The sequence below is a fragment of the Crotalus tigris genome, unplaced genomic scaffold, assembly GCF_016545835.1.
Source record: "Crotalus tigris isolate CLP2741 ecotype Arizona unplaced genomic scaffold, ASM1654583v1 scf7180000018455.1436977, whole genome shotgun sequence".
Taxonomy (NCBI): Eukaryota; Metazoa; Chordata; class Lepidosauria; order Squamata; family Viperidae; genus Crotalus; species Crotalus tigris.
The window spans coordinates 149,722-162,125 of NW_024097011.1; the positions used below are offsets into that span (position 1 = coordinate 149,722).

The 12,404-nt window shown below is 33.2% G+C and overlaps 1 protein-coding gene across 13 annotated transcripts in view; it reads left to right on the forward strand.

Annotated features, from left to right (window-relative positions):
• The window catches only part of XRCC4 (X-ray repair cross complementing 4), a 103,488-nt gene that overhangs the window by 72,675 nt on the left and 18,409 nt on the right, over positions 1-12,404 (forward strand). For 8 of the 13 annotated variants that reach the window (XM_039352601.1, XM_039352603.1, XM_039352611.1 and 5 more), the window contains one exon: positions 4,140-4,200. The exons of 2 other annotated variants lie outside the window; for them this stretch is intronic. In XM_039352601.1, coding sequence (XP_039208535.1) covers positions 4,140-4,200 — 61 coding nt within the window. Of the gene's footprint in view, positions 1-3,261; positions 3,625-4,139; positions 4,201-12,404 lie in introns of those variants that run through there. 3 more of the 13 variants (XR_005557822.1, XM_039352608.1, XM_039352609.1) reach the window with 3 other exon arrangements.

Here is a 12,404-nt window from a genome sequence, read left to right on the forward strand (position 1 = left end):
ATCTCCCTGAGAGAGGCTCTGTAACAATAACAATACGATGGGAACATTTTCTTTAGCTGCCTGTATGTTTTGCATAAAAGTATTACTGAATGTTTATATCTACTCAGAAGGATGTAGGAAAACACACGTTCTAGAAATTGGTTTGGAAGCAGTAACATTGGTGCTTCTTACTGTGTGCCCTTTTCCTTAAAAAACAGGAGCCTTGAAATGGGGAAGGATTGAACTTGGCATGCTGAGTAAAAAAGTGAAGCCTGTTTTATTATTTGCAGGAAATATGAATGGTTCATTTATTCTAGCTATTACAAAGATCTTCAGCTTATTTTCTGGGTCATGACTCATCTTGCATCTGGATCCGAAACCAGTGTGGTCCAGTGAATAGTTTATTAGGCTTGGATCTTAGAACTCTCATTTCATATCCCAGCTCAGTCCTGGTCTTACTGGGTGGCCCTGGGCAAGATGCTCTCTGGGCTGATTCCTCCATCTGTAAATGAGAGTGTTAAAAACTAACACTTTTGAGGATGGGTAAATTTATTATGAAAGTCTTATCATAAGTTATGATACAAGATAACTGAACTGGGATACTTGATATTTAACTAAGGTTTGCTCCTTTTTAAAAACCAATTCATGTCCTAGTTGTGTTAAAGCCCTAACATAAAAACGGTCTTTGCTGAATAATGCTAGCTGAATTCTCTTGCAACTACTACATTTTTGTCAGGTGGATCTGAAAGCCACGGCTTTGCATTTGATGCTGAGAACTCTGTCAATTATACTTTGAATTAGAGTAGATTGCAAACAGAGATCAAAGAAAGCTAAAGACTAACATTATGGCTTTTCCTTCTGGTGGGTGTGAGACTGACCTGTGCAAGGACACTCTAATGGGAATTTTAAGTGCATGGCTGCTTATACAACCTCGTTTAGTTGGGAAATGTCTTACTAAAGTTGTGTAGAATTTTCTTCAAAATATTGTAGAGGACATAAACAGCCTTTCTTTCAATAACCCTCTGCCTTCTTAAAAGCATAGCAAGTCGGGGGACATGATGAATTCCTGAAGGATTATATCTCTTCTTTTGCCTAATTTATTGCTTGTTGCTTGCCTGCTTAAACCCTGAATTCAAACTTTGTTTAAAATGTGGTTTGCTACTACCAGTGATTCTAACTGCAAAACCCTTGGCTTATCTTGAATTTCAGCTTTCTTGGAGGACCCTGCAGATGTTGGTATTGTTGTCTCATATAAGAAATATTTTACTGAAAAGGTTTGAAATTGGATACCCATATAAAAAGGCATCAACCTTTTTCACAGCCCACTGAGAGTATGAAGTTTATACTGCAGTCCTTTTATTTAAAAAAACATTATTATTTTCTTTCAAGCATACAGTACATGCTAACACTGCATTTTAGAAACCTTTACTTATTTTAATTTACTGGGTGTTTAGTGCTTTTATAATGTTCTTTTGCAAGAGTTTCATACAGATAAATTGTTTTGGGGAAGAATAGTACTGTAAACTCTTTGTCTTCCAGTTTTTGTTTTAAGTCTGTTTCATACAAAATCTTTAGCAATGGAAAATTAAATAATTAAAACAATTCAAACATTTATATAACGTTAGAAACTCTCTTCTTCATCCTTTACCTCTTAATCCTAGAAAGTTATTTAATTATAAAATAACATGTTATTTTATCTATGCATTTTAAAAAAACTGAAACCAATTTTGAAATCCTTAAACATTTTATCCTGTCTGCATTATTTTATAAGTAAATAAGGTGATGAACAAATGTAATACTCCTTCCTCCTCCTATTTTCCCCACAACAATACATTTGTGAGGTGAGTTGGGCTAAGAGTGACCAGCTCAAAGTCATTAGTCAGTTTTCATGCCAAAGGTAGAACTTTGCGGCAGGAATCACTAGTTTGTTCTTTGTTTTAGATATCAAAGTACCTTTATCCAAACTGGAAGGAGAGATTGAATTACTAAAATCTTTGCTTAATAACATACATCCCTAACCCAAATGAAATGAAAGATGTCTGTGGGGTATTATTTAATCATACTAACTGCTGTAAAATAGTAGAGTGTTTGCCTTCATTGAAGAAGAGGACAGAAGTGGCATGGAGATTGGATATTAATGCAATACAATACATTGTCAAATTTATGCTAATTTTATTTGCAAATCATTTGTAATTTGAGGAAATGGAGGAGGAGATATGGTAGATAGATCATGCTCTCTTTAATATGAGCCAAAACATTAGACCTATACCAGCATAGCTGACTCAGGAATTCTGGGAATTGAAGTCCATGAATCATAAAAGAGCGAGGTTGCCTACCCCTGACCTACACTATTGTTTCTGTTTGCCCAAAGCTAATGAGCCATTTTTTTCTCATGTGACCATAAAAATGGGAGGTCTCCATCTGACATGAAACATAGCATAATTCCAATTATAGTAGCCAGCTAGAAGACTTGAGTTGTAGTTAAAGCTTTCATATCATATTTATTAAAAATGATGTGATGTTTTTCTTTGATGTTCATTATGTTTTATGTCAATAGAATTAAATAATTTTCATAGGATAAGCTTTTGATCGGACTTTGGAAGCTGAAACTGCAATAGATGGTAATTTTTTTCCTTATAAATTGCATTGCTACAGGCTACATATTTTCAATTATATAAGCAGAATTACAATTTGGGAAATAATTTAAATTGCTAAATAAGAATATCTAATAAAATAATTTGTATTAAAGAAAGCTCTTCATTTTAAATATTGGTTTAGGTCTAAATGAAGATATGTTCACTTTTGCTCCATCACTGGAACAATCTAGTCATGGCTAATTGGCTTTATTAGATTCCAACCCTATCCATAATAAAATTATTAGGTTTTTATTCATCAAGAAGTGGAGTTATATAAATTAATTTACCATTTTAAGGGCTCTTGCTTTTGCAGAATTGAAGAACTCCTGCCTTGTGGAGTGGAATTGACGTGAAATTAAGTGATTTGTCTAGTTGTTTTGGTCCCATTGATACCTTTAAAGTCCCAATCATTTTCAGTCGTGTCCATAAACAGATTTGTATATAGATTACATGAAATTTGATAGTATTTTAGAAACAAATCCCTTTAATCTGAATTACTTTAGATAATGACATAGGCAGCATATAATTTAAATAAAGGAAACATAACTCTTTATACATGTATGTAAAGTAGAAGTGCATTGATACTGAACATTTTCTGTAATTTGTTTGCATAGCAATTGTATTGCTGCTTTCTTATGTTTAACAGATCTGGGTTGCAAAAAAAATCTTGACAGCCACTAAGTGGTAACAAGAAGATATAGAAGAATGTGTTTGCTGCTGTCTAGCAGTCATCTGGATATTTGCAGCCTTAATCAGATAGCCCCACAATATCTACAGAACAAAATATGTTCTTCAGCCAATGTATTGAGTATTGAAGGTGAATAATAACAAGCACTGCATGTGTCTTCTCTATAATAATTCAAAGTTCTAAAACTTGAAAATGATTAGTAATAACAATATACTATGCTCTGTTGTAATGTAAGTTAATTTAAAAAGATCTACATTTTTAAAATATATTGGAACTTGGTTTATTTATTTATTTATGAGACTTATATACCGCTTTAAGTGCAAGCACTCTCTAAGCGGTATACACCAGTAAGCAATATATATATACATTTACGTTGCCCCCAACAATCTGGGTCCTCATTTTACCTACCTCGGAAGGATGGAAGGCTGAGTCAACCTTGAGCCGGTGAGATTTGAACCACTGACCTGCTGAACACAGTCAGCTAAAGTGGCCTGCAGTACTGCACTCTAACTGCTGCGCCACCCCGGTTCTTGGTTGAATTGTTTTTTATCAGTTCTTTTGACAACTGTGACTAATTCTATGAATCTACACTCTATAAAAAAGTAAATTTTTGGTGTTATCTGTTTTTTTCCAAACTTCTTGTAATTCAAAGTCAAAGTTTCAAAGATTGGACAACTCGACAAGTTCAAGCCCTCTTAAAAATGTTTGCATAAGATCTATCCTTATTTGTTTGTTTGTCTGTTTCCTGTCTATATTTTTATAAATAATTTAAGGTGGCAAACATACTTAATACTCTTTTTTCCTCCTATTTTCCCCACAAAAACGACCTTGTGAAGGTGGGTTGAGCTGAGAGAAAGTAATTGTCCCAGAGTCACCCAGCTGGCTTTCATGTTTAAGGTAGGACTAAAACTCACAGCCTCCTGGTTTTTAATACGGTGCCTTAACCACTAAACCAAACTGGCTCTCTAATTATTACTCTAATTTGTTATATAAGTTATAGATTTACATTTATAATCACTGTATAAAAACAGGAAGCCATAAATATGAATTTAGAATTTGCCCTTACAATAAATTTGAAAAACATTGATCAATTTCTTCTGGATTTATAGTGAGGTTTCCTTTCAAATCTGAACAAAATTGTAATGATATAATATCTGGCTGAAGTCAGCTGTGATCAAGTATTATTGAATCAGTGAAGTCACTTAATAATGACTAAATAATAATTATTACTGAAAAAAAATCTATGAAATAAGAGCTACAGTATTACAATGTGTCTCCTTATAAGGCTTCATCCTTAACTGTGATTACTTTTAAATGAATTGGGCTGATTTTGTGTGAACTATATTATTTTAACAGTATGTGAGAATGACCTTGGGAGGCATGAGGAAGAGCCATAGACTAGCCTAGCATCATGCAAAAAGTATGTCAGTCCATAACAACAGATGGGAAGTGGGATGTGTTTCAGAAAGGATGCTCCCTAGTTTTTTGGATAGTAAAGGTAAAGGAGGAAATAAGTACTTTCAGATTTGCAAGATTCTGTTACCCTAATCTTACAATAAAAATCATTTTAGTACTCATGGTTTCTGCTTCTTGTTTGAATTACCTCAAAGGCCTGACATTTGATCTCCAAAAGTGTAGTTCTTTTATGCTATGATGTCATTCTTATATCCTTTTCACATCCTGAATTAGAATTTTGTTTTTTGCCTTTCTATAGTATTTTGAGGTGAAAACATAGCTCAGTGGTAAAATCCAGGATTAGTAGTTATAGAAAAGATTCACAAGACTGCAGATCAAATTAAATATGGGAAGATAGACAAATGGTGTGATCTATCACAGGAACGTTTCTTATACAATATTCATAAAAATTCCAGACTCAGTTTGTATTAGAGAAATGTTGATTATGGTTCCAACAATCTATTTTCTACATGTCCTCTTATTATTGAACTCATTGTTAGCATGGTATTAACCAAGAGAGTTTTATTAGGGTGAAGGTCCATGATTAATATAAGCCTCACTTGATTTCAGTGATAATATTCTAATTATGACTCTTGACATGCCCATAGTATTTAAACAAGGAGTTTTATGAACCATTTTCACAAATAAATGCTTGGTGGTTTACAATTTATTTAAACTAAGCTTCTAAATAACTTGTCTGAGGAAGATTAGTGCGGACATACTATAACATGAGTCTATATAGATGGTATTTTAGTTGTGTGCGTATGTTTTATAGAGTAACATAATCTCTTAGCCAAATACTTGAAAGATTTTGTAAAATTATGTTTTATATTACATTGAGCATATGGGAAATAAGGAAATGCTACCACATGCTGAAATATTTTAGAAGCTAGTGTTACTATATGCTTTCATAGAGTAAATTTTCATTATTTGGGATATTTTCAGAAATCTCATCTTAGTAATACATATATGAAAACTACTTTGAAGTGTCTGTTCCACCTCTGAAGCAATTTGAAGAGCAGTTCTAAAAATATTTGATCAATCAAAAATTGTTCTCAACAGAGCATTAGTTTCTTCATTGTAGTCATGGTACAGATATACAATGGATTCTGTACTTTTTCAGATTGTAATTTGCAACTTCCTAGTAAGCATGAAGAATTTATCTTTTGATTGCACAGGCATGTCTCACCTGGCCCTGCTCCTCTCAAGCCTTCCCTATCTTGACAGTTTTTAAATTACAGTTTTGTCAAGTGGTTACCTATTTGTAAGTCTTTATCGAATAGTATACATAGAGTGTTTGTCATGAATGTGCAGTCTGCAAATCCCACCCCACATTTACTGACAGTGTGATAGCATCTGACTGTCAGTCAACTTATAAAAGGGGAAGCTGTCCTTTGTCATATAGGAATGAGATGTCTTTGGCACATAGATTTGGCCATGCCTTAACTGCTTCGTTTCCTGAATAGAAAAAAGCTTCACTTAAAAGAAAAAAAGACTAGTGGTAAAATTCTGGGGAAATGGAAGAAGAAACTGCTATATCTGAGGTGAGGAAATTAGCATGGTATAGCATCTCCAATAAGGAATGGGACAACTTGCCATGGCCAACTCGCTTGCAGCCAGCTTGCCATAGCCAACTTGCTATGGAACAATTTGACACGGCCAATTCTCCGCAGGCCAACTTGCCATAGGGCAATTTAACAATTCAGTTTAATTATTCAAAATAAATAAAAATATTTTAATTTTTGACATTCACATTTCATTCTGTCTCTCCTTTTAAATCCTTTCTTTAATTATTCCACCATTTCTTTAATATTAGTGTAACTCTTGTCCCACAGCAAATTATCTTGTGGCGAGTGGGCTATGGTGAGTTGGCCATGACAAATTGTCATAGATCTTCCTCAATAGCACTTATACATAGAATTACCGCAAAAGTTTGGAAAAGTGCAAGGAGAAGAAGTACAGGACTTTTTCCTTTTCTTAAGGTAGGACTAAAACTCACCGTCTCCTAGTTTTTAATATGGTGCCTTAACCACTAAACCATACTGGCTCTCTATTTATTATTCTAATTTGTTATATAAATTATAGATTTAGGTTATAATCACTGTATAAAAACAGGAAGACATAAACATGAATTTAGAATTTGCCCTTACAATAAATTTGAAAAACATTGATCAATTTCTTCTGGATTTATAGTGAAGTTTCCTTTCAAATCTGAAAAAAATTGTAATGATATCATATCTGACTAAAGTCAACCGTGAGGGCTCAATGAAAACAATATAAATCAACAAATATCTGTAGTAGATATACATGTTATAAGATTTGTGACAAAGCAATGGACAAATGCAAACTTCCTCAGCTTCCTCCCTTGTGAACTTACATGTAGTGAGAACAACTGAGTAAAATTTTCATACTTGTCCATTTTCCTTATATGTCTTCCTCTCTCATTCAATGTTTGTAAGAAGAGAAATTATAGAGAGAGAAATGGCAGCTGCAGTAGAAACTTAGTCTTAGCCTGCACACTGGGATTACAGCTGACTGATAGCTATATCAGGAAACACATTCATTCAAGCTATCTACAGTCTTTAAAGCTGAAAGCTGAATTTATTCTTCTCTTAGATCTGAGAACTGGAATGTCTCAATATCAGCTTCATAGAACTCATTTCATAAAATGCAATCCTTAACTAGGAATTAAAGAGTTGGATCTAATTCTACCTCTCTATGCCAGTTGTTCGTAATAAGTTACTGTACATTCAGTTCGGCTACTATTAATTTTGACAACAAAATTGCTTTGATGGTAAGATAAGTTTATAAATGTGGAGAATCAATTTCAGTGTTCCGGGATGGTTGGAAACAAGACTGAAAGAATGTTAACGCACCTCCACCCAATACTAGAATTCAAGAGACAAAACTCCAAGGAATTGCCAAATATTCATAAATTATTTAGTATTTTGCTTTTAAATTTCCTACTTGACATTTTGGCAAGCAGGGCAGACTATCAAAGTAGGACATAAGTAATATTATTACAGTTAGGGTTTGTGTTGCTTAACTAATTGTTAGTGATTAGCTGAAGCTGGGATAAAATTATTCTGACAAAACTACTTTTTTTTCCATCATTTAACAAACAGTATCTAAAACTAAAACAAAAACCTGAGGGCAATTTAATTTGTGGCATGGGAGGAAACTGCCATATTATTCTTCTATTTTAACGTCTGCAAAATAAAGTAAGAGTTTGAAATGGAAAATCTTGAATGGGCTGAAAAAATCCCAATAATTTCAATTTCATGATTGAATAGCAGAATATAATATTCACTGAATCAAAGGATTATCTGTTTTCTTTTAAATATTAATACATGTTACTAATCAACAATGAGTTCATTTTGCAGCAGATTGCTTTTTTTCATTGTGTTCAAAATGTGCAAAAAGAATAAAAATAATATGTTAGTTTTGACAATTCTAAAAATGTTGGAGAATATAGTAATTCAAAATGCTGGACCACAAGTTTAGCTACAACTTAAAAAACAACAACCTGAAATTATGAGTGATCTGTCCAGGCCAGAAGTGACTCCACAGTTTACTGAGCCACAGAAGAAATAAATATTCTTTTGCCTCATGTGTAAAAAACTATTCACCTGGAAAAGCAAGATCTCCTCCAGATAAAACCCTTGTTTGACTTTCACTTTAAGTGTATGAATTACCAATGGGATAATATTAAATTTTAAAAAGTAATTTGTTAACAAAGAACTATTGATTGTTTCCAAGTCATGATCGTCTTCCTTTATTCAGCTGTCTGAAGAACAATGCCTTGTCTGTATTGAAAGAAGTTATTCATTTGCTTAATTTACCATTTTCATTTTTTAAAATCCTATCCAAAACTACATTTCTAATTGAGTTAACTGTGAGGACAAAATTAGATAGCTACTTCATTTCTTCTGTTTCATTAGATAATTAAAATGATGCTAAAAGATGAGCATAGCTAAATCAGATACTTGTCATTCAGGAAGCCAGCAACTCCATCTCTGATCAATATATTGCTCAGGATATACTTTATTCTATGCCGTCTTGAGAATGCTGCAGTAGTTAACATCCAGCCGATGCACTGAATCAGGAGAAAATTCAAACAAAGAAATTGAAACAAAGAAATTCAGTAATTTTAATGGATGTTTTGCATCCACAGTTTTTATTCAATCAGCTTCAGTCTTAGTGAATCAACTACTGTATTTAGCTTAACTAGCTGACTCAAATCATGGATGCTCTGCTTATTTCCAAGATATATTGCATACCTAATATTTTAGCATATAAGGCAAAATGCAGATTTAAACTGGCAAAATACAATAGTATTTATGACATCAACTGTGTTCTAATTCTTATATCAAAATAATATTTTTTCTGCAATAAACTGGGTCACATGAAAATTAAACTGAAAGCATTCCAAACTCAGAATTTTTATGTATAAAATATTGCACAAGGTTACTCTTGAGACCTTTTTTTAGCTATCTAGAATTTATATATTCTAGATTGTATCTTATTTACATTTTCATATGCTGGCATTGCATAAGGCCTAGAGATTAAGTTTTGAGTTGTTTCTAAATAAAGATATTGAAACTTGGCTTGCACTTATATGTTGGTCTGGCATCCATTAGTGAGTGGCACAGCTGAGAAAGGATTTTATAGTATTCCCCCCGAAAATATTTTGTGGCCTAAATACTTGTAGCCTGTTTATAACACATTACTGTGGTGTTGATTGTCAATTAAACTGAATAAACAGTGGAAAAAATAGGGTACTGATGATGTATGCTCATGGATGCATTTGGATTTAAAATATATTACTAAAATCTCATAAGTGGATTGTCAAACTATATTCAGATTTCAACATGAAACTAATATTTTTAGTTCTGTTAAATTCAATAGATCTTGAAAGTGGAATTAAGACAACTCATTTCCTCAGAAATTAAAAGAAACTCATTTGCTCTGATTATTTTTTATTTTCAGTAAATTTCAGAGGACCTCTTATTTTAAAAAGTAAATTATTTGGAGAAAACCTTATCTTTCAGGTAAACACAGTATTTTGACTTATTAAAATTACTTAATGATATATGAAGCATTGAAAGGTGCTTCAGAACATGTGGGAGCACATGCAAAGCACTTCTTTTCATGCTGTCAAAGCAGCTGTTTCTAGTTGTTGATAAGACTTGCAGACTTCCAGATGCTGCACATGCTCAAATACTTAACATCTCTGGGAAGAAACATGCTTTGCATGGTCCTATTCAGATAAGAATATATAACTTTGCAGAATTATAATTATTTCTTTATTTCTGTATTATTTTAATTTATTTATTATTCTTCACTGGCCAAGTATGATTGGACACACAAGGAATTTGTCTCTGGTGCATAAGCTATCAGTGTACATACAAACAAAAATGTGATATAATCACAAGATACCAATAGGAGAAGGTAATAGGAAAAATGAGAAGGATAATAAATTTAATAAATTTAAATTTAAACATCTAGAACAGGGGTCCCCAACCCCGGTCTGTGGACAGGTACCGGCCGCAGCATGCCAGCAACCGGTCTGCATCCACAGGATGCAGGCAGCTCACAAAACCTCCGGTGCACAGAAAGACCTCTCTCCATGGAACCAGTCCCTGGTGCCCAAAAGATTGGGGGCCTCTGATCTAAAATATATATATTTTAGTAAATACAGCACTGTTAATGGTAAAAACAATGGATAAAATAATGTAAGCATTAATACTATGATTTCTTGCACATATGAGCCAAGAAAGTCCAGTTGCCTTGTGAAAAACCATCTTTGGGACAACTATGACCTGGATAACTGAGAATCTCCATAGACATTTAGCTGTATACTATTTCCTATTGTTACATATACTAAGTAATTTACAGATAATTAAAATGCAAATAATATATTAAAACAATTTGAATCCCTTAAAATTATATATAAAATTTAAAAAGTTAACTGGAGTGCAAAAATAAAATCTAAGCCATTCATTCCACATTCATACAGGTAAGATATTTGGAGGGAAGCATTGCCTAAAATTAAATCTTCATCTATTTCCATCTGCAAGTCAGTCCTCCTTAATATCTGCTGTATTTCTGTATGATGCAATTATACTATTTGATTGCTGTTTGATTGTTGAGCCATTTCTTGGCTAGTCACTATTATACCGGGGAAATGAATTATCCTTTTAGTAATGGCTGAATATATTAGACTGCAGTTTGAGAGAGTTGACAACCTCATTTATAAATATTTGGTTCTCAAACTTTTATAAAGTCCTCTTTGAAAGTCATGAGATCTCTGGGGTTCTTCCTTATCTCTTTGCCTTTTTCAGAAGTAGCATAGCAGCCAAGTACTTAGCAAGTAAACCTCAGCCTATTTTTCATGTTTTAAAATGTGCACTGACATGAATTGCCAGTGAGGCCTGAAGTCTGTCAGTTGGAACAATTATTTCTCCTGACTGCAAACAGGTCTCTAGAGTCTCATGCAGACCCTTTCTCCAGGCCTAGCGCTGAAAGCTTTTAAACTTGGAATATGAAAGGTAATATATATGCTTGTTTGCTTATCTGCTTAAAAAAGCAGCAAGGGGTGGAAAAAATCAATAAAAATAGTACAGGAAACAAATGAGAAAGAAATTGGTACATGCTGACAAAACATATTTTGTAAGTATAAAAAGATCTTGTCCTTTTCTTATGTTCTGTTTTTAATTCTTTTGCTCATTAAGGCAGAGAGACTTGCCCTTTATTTTTATTTAATTTCTAGAGCTGTCTCATGTCTTTGTAAGCATGGGAAGAAAGATTGAAGGATATGATGAATAAAGTATAAATATGATGCGATAAACATTCAGTACAAACCTGAGACTTTGCTGTTAGGAATACTTGAAAAAAATGTAAGTAAAGATGACACATATTTATTCATTCACGTGATTACAGCGGCAAGGATATTATTTGCGCAAAAATGGAAAGCTACGGATGTACCGAGTGGGGAAACATTAATTCACAAAATCATGTATTACGCAGAATTAGACAGGATAACTAAAAGATTAAAAAATTAGGATGAATCAGATTTTTATCAAATATGGAATAAATTTTATAGATGGTGAGAAAAAAATGGAGGTCATTGTAATGAGAAAAGCCAAGATTGAGATTAGAATGATGTTACTGTAAAGAGATTTAATTGTAATTAATGTAAATATGGACTGAGATATCTGTCAAATGTTGATTTACCATGTTCAATGTTTTTAATTCCTTTTTTTTTATTCAATAAAATTTATTTTAAAAAATGATGTGATAAGGGGAAAGTGGGAAGTAGTAACTTCTTGCATCATCGTAATCATTGGGAAAATAGAGGATGGGCTAAGAATAAAAGGAAAGAAGGCTGATGCAATCATCACAAAAAAGGGAGTTTGGACTTGTTACTGTGGTCACTTGGGAACCATTGTTGCTGTGGCTGCCTTGACTGCAAGCAATTTTCTACAATTTTTTGTGGAATATTATAGAACCTGTCATGCATGATTTATATGAACAGCCTTTTGGCTTCCTCCAGAGACCTGTTCCAGCAAAGAAGACTAGTGGCAGAAATAAGTGGAAGTCTCTTTGCTGTCCACAGTGAAAAGCAGAAGAGTGCAGGGATAGGG